The 17,312-nt window shown below is 30.8% G+C and overlaps 1 protein-coding gene across 1 annotated transcript in view; it reads right to left on the bottom strand.

Annotated features, from left to right (window-relative positions):
• Positions 1–17,312, bottom strand: part of LOC127734858 (focadhesin-like) — a 319,452-nt gene that overhangs the window by 74,955 nt on the left and 227,185 nt on the right. Inside the window, exons 13-15 of the mRNA XM_052244903.1 lie at positions 13,112–13,320; positions 11,327–11,453; positions 10,867–10,925 (exon numbers count right to left, since the gene is read on the bottom strand). Coding sequence (XP_052100863.1) covers positions 10,867–10,925; positions 11,327–11,453; positions 13,112–13,320 — 395 coding nt within the window. The remainder of the gene's footprint in view (positions 1–10,866; positions 10,926–11,326; positions 11,454–13,111; positions 13,321–17,312) is intronic.

Below are 17,312 nucleotides of genomic sequence, written 5' to 3'. Positions count from 1 at the left end.
ACAATTTACAGTGTCTAATCTTTCACCTAAAATATAGACACCTAAATCAACCCCAGTAGAACAAATTCTCTCTCCAGTAATCATCGATTTACATTTTATGCAGTTTAATTTCATAAAATTTTCAGCACACCATTTTTCTTCGATATCTATATCTCCTTGAAGGTTTGCATTTAATGTATGTACATCATTACATTTACTATGAAAACATTTTTCTATGTAAAATATATAATATAAATAAAAGAGGCCGAAGAATGGAACCTTGTAGTATGCCAGTTTTACTGTATTTTGTATCAGACAAAGTATAATTGATCATAATAGCATTCAAGTTTTCTTAACCAAACAAAACGATTTACCAAGTCAATTGATTTACCAAGTCAAATACTTTCTTCAAACAAACAAAAACAACTCTACGTTCAATATATGTTAATCAATGAATTATCTACAAATTTGGTCAGTACAGTGATGCACAAATGTTTATGTCTGAAACCTGACTGTTAATCATTGGGAAGGTTGTCTTTATTCAAATATGTACAAAATTTATCAGCAATATGTCTTTCAAAGATTTTGGAAAGACAAGGTAAATAGTCTAAAGTCATCAGGATTATAAGCATAATCATTTTTAAAATTGGAAAAATTCTTGCAGTTTTAAAAATACTATAATATTTCCCACATTTTTTACTTTTTAGAGATTTAACATATATTTTAAGCTGAAGCAATGACATACCTGCATATGACCAAAAGGTTTGGTCCAACATCATATAATCTGAGGTTTATTGGATTTGTCAAGTCTTTTTAAATATAGTTTGATTTTCTGGTTTTTGTGAATTTTCTTCTTTATTATCTAACATTGATTAAACAAAAGTATTGAGAACATCAAAATTTGGACCAAGATCATCATTACTTGGTATATACAAGTACCAACTAGAACTTCGGCAATCTTTAAAAATGTACATTGAACATATTTGCTATATCGATATCTTTTTCAATGACACTGTTTTTATATTCTAAATGGGGTATAATATTTTGAGATTGTTTTGGATTCAAACTTTTGATATATTTCCAAAAAGCTTTACTATCTCTACAATTTGAAATAGCTTTTTGAAAATAATCTTTAAGGTATCAAGAGCCATAACTCATGAACAGAATGAATGGTCAAATTTGACCTTCATCTTGTGATGAGAAACAACATATTAAAATATGAAAGAAGAATGGTTGATCAGTTCTCAAGTTATCATATAGAATGTCTGGGTGCTGCAGGTCTACTAATTATTACTACCTTGATTAATAACCATTTCTTTTGGAAAGCCTGATTCAAATTAATTATAAAATAAATTTGCTGATATTGCCATTCAAAGAACAATTTGGCACAATTAAGGGAACATTTTTTTTTTAGTTTTTCGATGCTATCAATCAATTATTTTTTTCAAAATTTAACACTACCCGGTATAAGGTATGGGGAAAATCTGGATTCAGAATATTTTTTTTTGTAATCTAGTACCTGACCAAAATATTTTTTTTCCATCAAACTGGGGATCAGAATTTTTTTTTTAGGAAAAAACCATAACCCCCACCCCCTTGAAGTTAAATGGTCGTTACCTAACAATAACCAACAAGCATTACCTCAAAAAACTGTATATAATTTCAAACCCAGTTAGAATTCACTAAGCCTTGATATTGTGAATTTTTCCATTCTACAGAACCGACAGTTGTTTTAGGTTGCATAATCTATGATAAAGAATTTTTAAAACAAACATTTCAGGTTTTATTTTAGTACATTGACTGACAATTATTTCTGCAAATTGAAGAATTTCTTTCAATATCATACTTTATCCTTTTTGAACTAACAAATTGCAAAAAATATAACGCTCTTATGTTTTGTGAAGCCACTATAATTGCAGAAATTTCCTGCAGACATTATTAAACATGTTTCATAATTGGTTTGTATTTTTTTGTTTTCTTATTTCAGTGAAAATAGTTTAACATTTCATAACAGCAGCACAACGGAAGATCATGCCGTCACATGATTCCGGTACAAGTGTTCTTTTTAAACATTAAGGCTCAAAAGTTTATAAGATTTCTAAACTTAAAAGTAGCTGAAGATTGAATATGTAGTTTTTATTCTTAAAATACTTGCCAAGGTTATGAGACACCATAACACTACTATAAGTATAGAAATGTGAAAGCACACTCAAAAAGTATTTACGTCCTAAGCATGATTGAAAATAAGTATTCTCTGAAATAAAACAGTTATGTTATTATATAAGACAGTAGTGTCCAGTAATTCTCATATAATTGACAAATTGGACAGATAAATAGAAAAAGCGTTTAAAAAGTAATAAGAAAATTAATAAAAACACAATAAAAACCATAAAGAACTATGGTTTCCATTAAATGTATGAAATTCCAATAGTTTCGACAACACGGTTGACTCATTACACTTCCTGGAAAAGAAATATTGTTTTGATTAAGTGTATTAAACTTCAATAGTTTCTAGATTCATTTCTCTTCCTGGTTCAAGATCTGGAACAAAGTACCAATGTATTTCAGTCACCTACCAAGAAGAATGATAGTAAAGACTGATTGGTTCATAACTAACCAATTAAATTTTACATGATGGTCATCATATCCAAATAAGGTGAAGAAAGTGTGGTAAAAAAGAGTTGACATGTATATTGAACTATGAGAAATCAGCAAGATGTCTGCTTATTTTTATTTAATATTACAAACAGATAAGCAACTGCGTTTATTTCAGCTCGATGTAAAGTTTTTAATTACCAAATAGACATGGAGATAAATTTTACACCACATACAGGTGACGTGATAAAACAAATTAAACTCTGTGAGCTATTCCTAACAGATGATACCCCACTATAAGTATGTGCAATTGGTAAACAGGAAGTGGATGAGTGATGAATGTAAAAACTCATCATAAGGTATAGCATGCTCCCATGAAAGTTGATTCCAAATTTCAGAAAGACTTGATTTCTGGTTCTTTAGAAAAATGCAACGACAGTTTCATACATGGCCATTATGTGTAAAAATATAAGTATTATGTAAACAGGAAGTGGATGAGTAATTGAAATTTGTGTCACACCGTATACCATAATCACATGAAGCTTGAAACCAAATTTCAGGAAGATTTGATTTGTTCCTGAGAAAAATATGACAAAAATTTTATATACGGCCATTATGTGTAAGAATATAGAACTATTCTGTAAATAGGAAGTGGATAGGTCATGAATATCAAAATGCTTTACAATGTTAACCATGCTCAAATGAAGCCTGATACTGAATTTCAGGGAGCTCTGATTTGTGATCCCCACTGAAAGTGTGACCAAAATTTAATAGGATGGATGAAAACTCACACAGGTGGAAGCACAGTTGGAACACTCTTTGAATACCCCTTTCCCAATCTACACCTGATTTAAAAATAAATATGTTCCCTAATAATTTCTAATCTTTGAGAATATAATTCTAAACTACTAGACTATACTAAAAATTGATGTTTATGCAACAGACAAATAACTTTCCACAAAACATAACACTGAAAGTAGTTAACAGGGATCATTGGTATCTGCTTAAACTGCTGTAAGTCAAGCAGAAAATCATTAACCTTTCTGGAATCCTGTAAGTACCTGAGTCCAAACTGGTAATATCCAAGTCATAGACATAAAACATAAGACATAAAGCTTTTTTTAAAGTTGGTATACGGAATACAATTACAAACATAAGCTCTGAAGATTTTTTTAAACTGACAAATCAAAAGCACAACAAACAAAATATACATATCAAGTCATGCACAAATACATTCAAACATAGAAAGCAAGAGTTGATATTATGCATACATTACAACACAAAGGTTCAGGCTCCCTGTTGCTCACTGTTTATAACTATAATGTTAGAGCCAAATGCAGACCTAGAATCCAGAAAGAATTTTCAAAGAAAGGTTATTAAGTTTAAAAAAATACTCGCCAATAAGGAAGACCCTAATTCCAAAATCACACTCCCTGATATCAACCAACATTTTTACAATTAAAGTAAGCAAAGGTCAGTTATACTCAAAGGACATCTGGTAGTAAGATTAGTTGGAATCAACAAACACGCACAAATGACAAACCTAATATAAAAGATATTAAGACAATAAACTAACTTGGAATAAAAACAATTAGGCAGGTGGGAAAAAATCTACAACACTAGTGTCAAGAGTGTATAAGAAAATTTGGTTTCTAGATCGATGACCAAATAATATAGAGATAAATAAACCATATCAATGAGTAGGCAATGATCTTTGAGCTAGGGTCATAAAATAGGATTAATGAAAGTTTTGCCAATACTTTAGGCACTGTCATCATACTTGTATATGGTTAATGAAAAATCTAGCTGACTTTCATCTAAATCATATTGAAGACATGGGACAGGTTTAATCATTGCAAAATGAATACTAATAAACTGCCAGACAAAATCTGATATACTGCTTTAAGTCATAAAGGACAGATTTATTCATTATTATTTGATTTGATTCATAAATAATTAATTCAAGAGAATTATTTCATTTCAACACAACATTTTGTGATAAATAACCTTTCAGGATAAGATTATTCAAAAGATCAATAAGTTTATATTGGGATCATGTCTAAATTTATGGGCTCTATTAACAACATCATCATGAACATTGGGATGTGATATCCTGTTTATTGTTTTTACAGGTTAAGCCAAACTTCCAAACCAAATCTTTGTGTCTATGAACAGAATTTAGTTAAGGATTTAAGTAACTGGTGGTAATGAAATCCCTGACTATTCATTGCCAGTAACACATCGACATAAGCATTGCAAACAAGTTTGGAAATATAAACACTGTGAGAAGGGAAACAAAAGAATATCTACGTCAAAAAGAGAAAATTTAACAACAGGAAACGAAAAATTGTCTTTTATATATTTAATTTTGTATAGAGTTTCCTGTGTACAACTGACGTATCCAAATCTAGAAAAGAACAATTATTGACAAGAACAGATTAACAATAGACACAAACCAGAAAAAATATATGGTAAGGCATACAAAATAATTATTTATATTTTATACATTATAGAGCTTCAATAACATCTTTTTTACAAGATAACAATATCCTATTTTCAAAAGAAATATCAGACACTCATATTACTAAGACCAATATGCAAAACTTAAACTAAGTATAAAGTGTAATAATTATGACCAGAACTATATTTTACTTTAAATTGTAACAAAATGTAACCTATGTATTAACAATTTGGACCTCAATATAAACAAAACCAAATCAAGTTGCTCAAGCATAAAATATAGGTTGTATGATTATCCAAGGTTTCCTGTTGATTATGTTTGTCCTTCTTCGTCTCCAGCTTTTAAATGGACATCTAATCATATAATTAGATGGAATGATTGAACACGCACAAATGACTAACTTAATATGAAAGATAATTAAGACAATAAACTAAGGGAGCTACCATTTGATTTTTGGGGGGGGGGGGGGGCTAGGATGAAAGGAGTAGGTCCGGTAAGGACCGATTTGGGCCTCAAACTTCAGGTTCATTTGATGATAGATTTTGGACACTTTTTAAACGCTTAAGTGTCTACTTCAGTCGATTCAATTAGTTTATGTGAAAGATTTGAACAGATTTAGTCATTAAAGACGCTCAAATTCAAGCTTAAATATGAAAAATCTATTAAATATGCCATAATATGTCATTTTTCAGATGGTTTTTGTCAAAAATTAAAGTGGCCGCATCCGTGTTCATTCTCAACCTTTATATATGTTATGTACTATCATCAAATACAACTTACATTTAAATATTAAGAATGAACACAAATGCGGCCACTTCCATTTAAGACGGAAACCGTCTAAAATTTAACTTGAATGCTAAAATTATGAAGATTTCAGTAATTTAGCATTACTTAATGATGCTAGTACCCGATACATGTGCATTGTATTGTCAAAAACAACCCATATTTATGTAAAAGAAGTATTCTACTTTCCAATAAATAGCTAAAAGTTTACATTCTAACAATTTTGTAAAACTGCTTTATTTTGGGCCCAAAAAGGGGTCTTACTGGACCTACTCCTTTGAAAAAAAAGTCAGGACAGGAGTTTTGAGTAAAAAAAAAGGCAGGATGAGCAACTTGGCAAAAAAAAAAAGGCAGGATGACAATTTATGTAAAAAAAGTCAGGATAAACTAATAAAAAAAAGGCAGGACCAAATAGGGTGAAAAATAAAAAGGCAGGACCAAATAGAGTGAAAAATAAAAAGGCAGGACCAAATAGAGTGAAAAATAAAAAAGGTAGGACAGAGATCACAACTAAAAAAAATGCATAGCTCCCTAATTTGGAATAACAAAACACTTAGGCAGGTGGGACAAATGTGCAATGTAGGTGCCGTATGTTTAAAAATTCAGTTTTCTAGATCTATGACCTGATTATATAGAGATAAATGAAACAAATTAGTACACTAATGTTCTTTGAGCTCTAGTCATCAACTTGATGTATGAAATATCTGCCTTCAATATTCACTTTTATCATATTGGTGTGAAGTTAATGAGACGTCTAGCTAGCTAGGGTTCAATCCATATCATATAAGAGACACAGAAATGTTTTGTTTTTGTCATGCTAAATGAATTATAATAAACTGTCAGATAAATCTGATTTACTGCTGTGATTATCATTAAGGACGTTTGCTCCTCTTGTTTTTGGATTTTTGTCAGATATTCAGAATCCTCTGGTTTTATCCATGTAGTGCCATTAAAATTTCGACCAGATTGCCCATACTTTTATTTTCATAATTTTATTACATATAGTTTAAAAAGATAATTTTCAAAATCTTATAAAATCTTTGTTATTTTTTCATAGTTTTTGAAAGAAAAAAGGTGTCAATGTTAGATAAACAAAAAATCTAGAGAGAATCAAGTCCCTCAAAATTTTCAATGGCTTATATATCAAAAACAAGGACATGCTTTTGAAGTTCCATTAATTATAGACTATCAATTTATAGCAGTCATTTAAAAAGCTTGTTATTTTGAAACAGACGAATCAACATTATTCATAATAAAATGGTTGGGGACATAATTAATTAGTTCATGACTTATTTCACTTCAAGACATAACACTTCAGCAGAGATTTATCTTGCTGAAAGTATTTCTTCACCATGAAGTCTTATCGTGGGTGTTATGACAATATCTAAGAAGTCATTCCATGCCATCTTGAAGCATTGTAAAACACTTCAATTTATATAATTGTCCCTGCTTCAAATGATTAATCTAACCAAAGTGCACTTCAAAACAACAGTGTTTTATCATTATATCTGCTCTTACAAGGTATTCTAGAGAAATATGTTTCAAGGCAGCGACTTATATGAAAATAACAAATTCTTTTAGACATCTTCAATCAAAGGATTAAGGACAGACCAAATAAGGGAGCTAGCATTTGATTCTTATGGGGGGGCTAGGATGAAAAATTTTGTCCTGCTTTTTTTTTTAGTTGTAATCTCTGTCCTGCATTTTTATTTTTTACTCTATTCGGTCCTGCCTTTTTTTTACTAGTTTATCCTGAATTTTTTTACACAAATTATCATCCTGCCTTTTTTTTACTAAAAACTCCTGTCCTGCCTATTTTTTTCAAATTTCATCCTAGCCCCCCCATAAAAATCAAATGGTAGCTCCCTAATATTGAGATAAATTAATCAAATTAGTACACTAATGTTTATTTTAGCTTAGGACATCAACTTGCAGTAAAAAAATTCTGCCGTTTTTTATTCACGTTTATCATATTGGTATGTAGTTAATGAGAAATCTAGCTAGGGCTTAATCCATATCATAATAGAGACACAGAATATGTTTTTATCATCCCTAAATGAATTATAATAAACTGTCAGACAAAATCAGATTTACCACTGTGAATTATTATCTGTAAAGATGTTCGCTACCGGTACTCTTGTTTTTTTAACAAGTTTTTTCATAATACCATGGTTGGGGACATAATTAATTAGTTAATGACTTATTTCATTTCAACACCAAGCACCTCAGCAGAAATTTTCTTAATAAAACTTTTTCTGCACCATGAAGTCTAATATTGGGTGTTAAAACAACAACATCAAAGAAGTCATTCCATGTCATCTTGAAGTATTGAAAAAGACTTCCATTTATATATTTGCCCCTGCTTCAAATGATTAATTTAATCAAAGTGCACTTCAAAACAACAGCTTATTCCTCCTCTTATAAGATATTTCTAGAGAAATTATGCATTTAATATGGTTCAAGGCAGCTACTTCTATGAAAAGTGCAAATTCTCCAGACATCCTCAATCAAAGGATTAAAGACAGCATAATGCAGGGGTTGTCTTTAGTGTTATCTTGATAGTTTCTTCTTCTTTTGGGAATTTGGTATTAGGATAGATCTTTGAAAGTCTCTGATAAAAGTATAATCTTCTTGTCAAGACACTGGGCAGTTTCGTGCTTGACCTCTTTAGACATTTTCCCATTTTTTAAGAAAGTAAGTGGTATGCACTGTTAGATTTCTTGGTTTTTTTTAGTTGTAGGGTAACTGTCTCATTGAAATATACCTCCACATCTCCTTTCAATAATAATGAAAAGATTAAAAACAATTTGTAAGAACAGATAATCATAAAATAAAAAAAGTTTTAAATTTCATAGATTATGGAGCTGAAATCGATAACATTTTAACAAAATGTGTGTCTACAAAATACTGATATCCCAACCTCAAAAGAATTATATGGACAATCTATAACTAATGGATCTGACCATGTAAATCAAAATCTAAAGCATGCAAATTGAACTTCAGCCAAAGTTAAAAAGGTTGGCAATTATTACAAAAATGTTCCAATACTATTAAATGTAACACAATGTCACTGATATAACTTTTCAAACCTCAATATGAATAAAACTGAATTAATTGCTAAAGTATCTAAATGCAAATTTCAACAAAAATCTCTTAGTGTGTGTCAGTGTTGGTAAATTTATTATCACTTATCATTTATAAAAAAAATAAAAATAATTCTGGATTTATCTTCATCAGAAACGATCAAACCCAAAAACTTTGAAAGCCAAAGATGTATAAATTCTTGAATACTGGAATGAATATGACCAAACGAAAATTAAAAATAGTAGCCAAATACACCTGAGGTCAACTTTACCTTCAAGAACCTTAGTTTCTTAATAATTTCTAAATTGATGAACAGAGAATTTCAGAACCGTATGTTATTATATCATGTCAGTGTAAAGCACTAACAACTGAACTGATGATATCCTCTGGAACCATAGAAATCCACCAGCAGTGGTATATGGACTAAGTGTAAAATATGAATAACAAGAATGTGTCCATAGTACACGGATGCCCCACTCACACTATCATTTTCTATGTTCAGTGGACCGTGAAATTGGGGTCAAAACTCTAATTTGGCATTAAAATTAGAAAAAGATCATATCATAGGGAACATGTGTACTAAGTTTCAAATTGATTGGACTTAAACTTCATCAAAAACTACCTTGACCAAAAACTTAAACCTGCAGCGGGACAGAGGGACGAACGGACGGACGGACGAACGAAAAAACGGACGCACAGACCAGAAAACATAATGCCCCTCTACTATCGTAGCTGGGGCATAAAAATGTCCAGTCATTGATCATTAGTATGACCAACTTTTAGTAAATCTCTTAAACAGGCCAATGTTTCTTGGGAAATTTTTTTTATAATTAATCTTGTATTTCACAAGAGTGCAATATCTAAGATGAATTAACTAATTTGAACATTTCCAATAAAAGATAAACTGTTGTGAATTCCTGTATTCTGTTTAATCCTATTTAATGAGATCGTTCAGGGGGTGGAATTTTTAAGCTTATATTGATGATAGAATTTTATATTAATATTCCGTGCAAGAAAAGCTGATGGCACTGTTACATAATCGAGTTAATGTGGGTGAAATTATAAGAATTACTATAACTGTCGGAAGAAATTGCATAAGTTTCAATTTGAAATTATCTATATGACAAGATATTAATTGCAAACTATAATCTGTGATGAAATGATGATGTTGACAATTTTTACATCTTCAAATGCCAAAAGCAAAATATTAAATAAGATTCTAGACCAATAAACTATGGCTTATTTTTTTTTCTATTGGATTCATACTTGTACTGCAATAATTAAAATTGTTCTTAAATTTTGGTAAAGTGGATTAATTTTGTTTTTTTGGTTACCAATTTGTGTGCATTCAGGAGAAATTGTATATTTTGTGGATAGTTGATTTCATGGTTTTCGAAAATTCTGCATACGAGACTATAGGAAATTTGTGTTTCATTGATACTTTGAATTTGCAGTTCACGTTTATCACAAAATCCACGAAAAATTAGAACTCCAAAAATAATAATGAATGCACAGTACTTTACAAAAACATCACAAATGATAAAAGGAAATTAAAAATGACATATTTTTTTATCAATAATGTTATTAGAATTTCATAAAATCTCCAAATTGATCACAGATTTTTTTAATATGACATGAATTTCTCTTTAATTGGTACTAATAAACACAAAGTCACCATAAAATTGAGAATGGAAATGGGAAATGTATCAAAGAGACAACAACCCGACCTTAGAGCAGACAACAGCCAAAGGCCACCAATGGGTCTTCAATGCAGCGAGAAACTCCCGCACCCGGAGGCGTCCTTCAGCTGGCCCCTTAACAAATATGTATACTAGTATTCATTTTTTACATACTATCTATTTTGTTACTGTGTCTTCAACATTGAAAAATCGTGTTTTACATAATGTTTATTTTAAGGTTTGTTTCAAATGCTGTGAACAAGTTCATTCACTGTATTGACTAACCTTGTATCAGTACTAAGTTTAACAGACAACACATCCCAAGCTGACTTGATGTCAATAACCTAAAGTTAAAAAAAAAATATTATTGAATTCATTATATTTCTTTAGTCAAGGATCATTCCATCAATCAAGGACCAAAACTCCTGAATGGCAGAAGTGAAAAATCATCAATATTGTACATGACTTTCATTTTGTCATGAGAAACAACATGCAATAAAATAATTGGTTTCCTCATTATCCCACTATACCAATGGGATCGCAGGGTATATGTATAGAAGTAACCTTACAGCACAAAATAAAACCAATCAATTTAGAGATCAAGTTTACATCTGTTAATAAATTATATAACTTATTTAGGTTTATGAAGAAAAAGTTAAAATGTTTATGAAAAAATTAGCCTCCATCTCTTTAATTCAAAGTAATGGTAAATTCAACGTCTTTACTTTATCTTTACATAACTTACATCAGATTCACACAGGTAGTAAAGACCCTCAAGTGCCATAGCTGCAATGGGACCTTCCTCCTCTTTACTAAAAGTGTTTAAAATATCTGACAAAGGTCCTAACATGTCAGTCCCATGTTGTTCTGGTCTGAAATAAAAACAAATTGAATTATATTTTCTTGGACCACCATGATCAATAATTGCAATATGTGACTATACTAATAATAACCTTAATATTAATTGTCAACACATCATACCTCACACTTCTTGGATCTAAGTAGCACTTTTTTTTTAGATAAAACATTGTATTTAATTCCATTTTTGTCCCAAATTACAGATCATAGTCTTAAAATACAGAGGTACTTGCTAATAAATTGCAAAGAAACTTTGAGAGACAATAAATGTACAGTGTATGGGAAATTTCCCCCTAAATTGCTGAAGTTCAACAACTAATAACCTTGTGAAAAATTGAAAAAAAACCAAAACCCTTTCCACTTAAACATTCAATAAAATGAAAAATACTACAGGGGTGCCTGTAAATCATAAACCAACTGATTTTTACAGATTTTTCTAATGATGTGCTGTTACACCACTGTCCAAGGTTAGGATGAACACAAACATGTATAAACACCTCCCCATTTTTTAAATGCCAGTCCCAAGACAAGAGCCAGTAGTGTGCTTGTTGTAGGATGCTGTCTGATATAATTATTTTTCTTGTTATGTTATCAGTTTAAATCAGTTTCTTATTTTTCTCTGTTGTGTTGTTTTCAATTTTGTTATCAAAATCTTTTATAGCTCATTACTGTGAATTCATTTGCTTTTGTTTTTTATTTATAAATATTCATGGATTGAGGAAATATTCAATTTTCGTGGATATTTGATTTGGAGCCTATACACAAGCTTATAGCAAATTTGTACTTCATTGAACATTATATAAATAACAGTTAGCTGAGAGTGTGATAGAGCATATTGTTACCCTGAGAAAACATTTTCAACTGAGGCGAATCCAAGGTTGACAATGCCTTTTCGAGGGGTTACAAATCTCCATCCAAGTCACAAGTTGTAAAAGTAAACCATTATAGGTCAAAGTACTCTATTATACTGAATGTTCTGTTATTACTGTCTATCAAATTTCAAATTCAAAGTAATAAACTATGTCGTCTTGTATATAAAAAAAATTATCCATATTTATTAAAGCGCACACTTGAGCAAGCGTCTCCGTGAAGGGTAACAGAGTATTTGCAATGGGATATAGTAAATTGTCTCCCTCATATTAACCAATCAAAATCTGGCATTTTGACATGAAGTATAATAATTAAATTTGTGGTTAACCAATACCCATGAAATCCAGGGAAATTGGTATCCAGCGAATAATAATGAATCCACAGTATGTGGTATGGGTTGTGTTCATTGTTGAAGGATGTATGCTGTCTAGTGATCTGAAGTAGTTAACATCCTTGTCCTTTGGTCTTTTGGAAATCATACCACATACAATGTATCTTCATTCTTATAAAGCCATGAAGACATATAAATTTACATGTACACAATACTGTGGATTCATTATTAGTAGTAAGACAGCAATTTTTGTGGATTTTGTGGGTATAGATAGTCCACACATTTAAATTTTATACAAAGTAAAAATTTTCTATAGGCTTGTGTGCAGACTTTGGCAAAACCATGAAATCAAATATCCATGAAAATATAATTTTTCATCAATCCACTAAAAATTGGTATCAACGAAAAATAATTGAATCCACAAGACCACAAATGATGGCTACATCCATCCTTTTGTCACAATTTACTCACCTTATTTTACAGACTTCTAACAAAGCCTTAGCTCTAGCCAGCTGTACATCATAACTTCCAGTGGAGTAATCTGAAATCATCTGCAGCAGATGAGGAAAACATCTGTCTTGTAACTGCCATAGGTCTACCATCAGACTCAGGGACAGAGGTCTTAATGCTGGTGTGGTGCCTAAAGATTGGATAGTTTTCATCACAGGTCCAACACAAACCTGAAATTACATAAATACATAGTGATTTCATCACTGCATGGGTTTAATGATTACTTGGGCTAATACATATTGACAGGAGACTCACTGCTAGAGTGATTGCTTATGATTGGTCAGTCGACGATGCATAGCAGGATGTTTGTTACTTGCAAAACATTGGCGTTTTACGACAGTTAATCTCGTGTTCTTGCACCAATGAAACTCAGATTGCGATGTAACGTACAATTTTATGTATAGAACATGTTTTTCAAGAAATACATACCATTTACTGGTCCTTTTAATCATTATGATCTCAAATTTTTTTTATTTCATTTTTTGGCTTTCTAAACTTTTGGTCTCAAACATACACAATGACTGTTATTCCAGAAAAATGGGTCACACACATGAGCATGAGTGTCATTTCTTTTTCATAGCCACAGTCCTGTGCTGTTCACAAGCACCTGATCGGTTCCTGTTGCTCAGTTTTAAAAGTGGTTTTAGAGAAGAAACTGGATATCTTTCTCTGCATATGAGTTCACACCTGGTATCAGTCAATCCTCAGTTTTCAGTGAAGTGTTTTGTGGACAGTACTAGTTGTTTGTTTTTTTCCTCTTTTTTGCTTTCTGTCTCTCATTGATCAATGTATTTTGATAATAATAATAATGATAATAATAACAACAATAATAATAATTCTTTATTTAACAAATACTTGTTGATTGCCACACTCATATCTTTTTACATTTTTTTACCATAATTTTAAATTTGTAAAGATACCTTAAAGGGGCATTAGCTGTCAAATTGGTGGTCACCTATTTGACTCAAATTCTCATGTTTGATTTATAACATACTAAAACGTATATCCAAATTATAAAAAGTCTAAAATAAACAATTTACTATGCATGGGCTCGATAATATGTATCATCATTTCGTGTGTATTTTAGTCTAGATGCCATCTAATTAACCATTGAGGAGACCTCCGAAGACTGCCAACGGTCATATAACCCGATATAAACCTAAACATAGATATAAATAGATAGCAAACTCGTGCAATTGGATTTTTCAAGGTCTGTTTGATTTCATATTATAGGTTAAAAATATATGTTAATCATTGTTTTTACCTGTACAAGAATGAGTTTTTGTAGATTGAATCAGTCAATCAAATGGTTTACCCTTGTTTCACTTTCAATGTTGACATTCTTTTCCTTCTAATTACTAAACACGCTTAATTCATGCCTAACCCAACTCTAGCTAAGGGGTTAAATTGAAGGTCACATGAATATGGATTCATTGAGGTCGAATTATTCACTTACAAGTGAATAATTCATCAGCGATGTTTCTTAGCTTATTTTGACAAAATTGAACCAAACAGGCTGCTAAAAGCGAATTATTATTTCACTATTTCACTTTCATTAATGATTGAACAAAAAAAATATCATAATCTAATTTTTTGGATATCTCGTAGCTAATGCCCCTTTAAACTCCATTGTATACACAAATATAAATTCATTTCAAGTATGGTACTAGACATCTATAAAATAACTCAGAAAATATGAATTTTGAGGAAAATCCAAAAAATTCATTGTTGTAGCCTTTTTGATCTTGCCTTGTCAGGTTTCAAAAATAATTTGAAAAGCTCAAAGTTTGTCAAACTAGAGGCTCTAAAGAGCCTGTGTCGCTCACCTGCATCTTCAACAATGGCCACTTTTTAGTAAAAATCCTCATTAACGGGGAATAAATCTATTAAGAGTTTACTGACAATTTCAGTCATGTTGGCATATTTGTAGATCTTGTCCTGCTGATAACTTTTCCTTTTTAAAGTTTCTATTTATCTATCTATCATAGTTTTCAAGATAATAATGAAAACATCAAAAATTATCATTTAAGAGCAAAAACTCAAATAATGAGAGAACTGAAGAATTCGGCCATTATGGCTTATTTGTAGATCTTGTCTTGTTGATTATTTGTGCTATTTAAAGCTTCTATATATCTATGACAGTTCTCAAAGTAATAGGCCACAGACCACAATTAAATTCCCCTATTAGTTCTTTATAACGTTTTGTTTCATTAAAAAAATTGCACCTTGCATTTTTGTCAAATCTTTTGTGTGTGTAATGTATAGTACTAGTCCAAAAATATATCCAAAATTCAGAAAGATTGAACCAATGACTCTTACAAATTTAGCCAATACACATCCATACCCCTATGGACAAGTCAAGAGATGTTCCGAAAACTGTAAATATCACCTTTTTGCACCTGGCCTAATCACTCTTTCCATATCAAAATCAGTTAAAATACAACATCCAAAAGTTTATTTCACCTCTCTTCTTTTATTTCCACCCACAAAAAACTAAGAAATGAGTGAGGAAGGGAAAGAAAAAAAATTAAGAAAAAATACACTCTAATTAAAAGGAACTATATTCGTGGACGACGAAAAGCGGGATCATTAATTGTGGTCTTGGGCCTATTAGGGGTCTAAAACTTGACCAATTCTAATAAAACTTGGCATGATTTAAGTTTAGTGTATTATAAAACAGTTAACAAAGTTTCAAAGCCATATGATACCAATTATAAAAAATGTGGCGTTTTTTATATCTGAACTTTGGGTGCTGAATTGTGGCGTTGAATTAGAACAATTTCAACTATCAAATTTGGGCTTCTAAAAACCAAAATATACCAAAACTTACATTTTTTAATGTTTCTATGTATAAGTTATCACCTATTAAAAGCAACAGATAGCATACTTCATGTTTCAGACTTATAAAAAATGGCCAGAAGTAAATTTTATATGAGCCTGTGCCAAAAAATAGAGGTTTTCAAATGATGTGAGGCCTTATATGAAATGTAATATTTTTCACTTACCACAATTTTCTGAAGTTGTTAAGTTATAAAAAAACCTTTTACATGTTATAAATGTGCTTTTAATGGAAATATAAGTTTCAAATAGCATAACACATGTGAATAAAATTGTCTTCAGCAATGTCAAGCTTAAAAAAACAGGTTGTCAATTTAGGTCGTTCCCCACATTTGCATATTAAAAAGCATATAAATGATATGGTAGATAGAGATATGCTTCTTTTTGCTCAAATCTTTGTTTAGATATGATAAAACATGGAGCCTGGATGTAACATGACTGTCACTTTCAACTATATATGTAGACAGTATGATTTGAAGCAAAGTTATTTACTTTACTTTTTAAAACCGGCATGAAATTTCAGCCTCAAAAGGCCAATATTTTAACCACTAGCTATCAAACAAAATAAAATAAAGGTAGCCTGTGAAACAGACAAGGTCAAACAACCAGTAATAAGTGCTTTTGATACAGATTCAGTGAAATCTGCTAAAAGGAATTCAACTTGTATGTGCATAGAACCTCATTTTTCACTTGCTTCATACTGACCGTTAGACTAAGACCATTAAAGCAGCACATTTTGCACTCTTATTCTGATTTTATCTACTTTTTTTTGTGTTCAGTGTTCAAAAATGAGTTAAACATCTACATTAGATACCACAAACACAAATAGAAAACCAGAAAAATCTGTCAGAGAGAAAGTAAGCATGCTACTTTTGTAAAAATATTGAAACAACTGAAAAAGTTCAATTTTGGGCATGTAGGCTGAAATGTCACTTTTTTACAAAATTTCTATCAAATAAAAGTGGAAATCATTTATTCTCATGTAGTTTGACAAATTAATACCAATAGATCATTCAGTGAAGTTGTCAAAGTACAAATTCAATATTTCCTGAATTCACCTCTTAGGCCACAGACCACAATTAAATTCCCCCATTAGTTCTTTATAACGTTTTGTTTCATTAAAAAAATTGCACCTTGCATTTTTGTCAAATCTTTTGTGTGTGTAATGTATAGTACTAGTCCAAAAATATATCCAAAATTCAGAAAGATTGAACCAATGACTCTTACAAATTTAGCCAATACACATCCATACCCCTATGGACAAGTCAAGAGATGTTCCGAAAACTGTAAATATCACCTTTTTGCACCTGGCCTAATCACTCTT

The sequence above is a fragment of the Mytilus californianus genome, unplaced genomic scaffold (genome assembly GCF_021869535.1).
Source record: "Mytilus californianus isolate M0D057914Y unplaced genomic scaffold, xbMytCali1.0.p SCAF_3, whole genome shotgun sequence".
NCBI classification, from domain to species: domain Eukaryota; kingdom Metazoa; phylum Mollusca; class Bivalvia; order Mytilida; family Mytilidae; genus Mytilus; species Mytilus californianus.
Note: the sequence above shows the minus strand (reverse complement) of the source record. Positions and strands in the feature narration are given on the sequence as shown.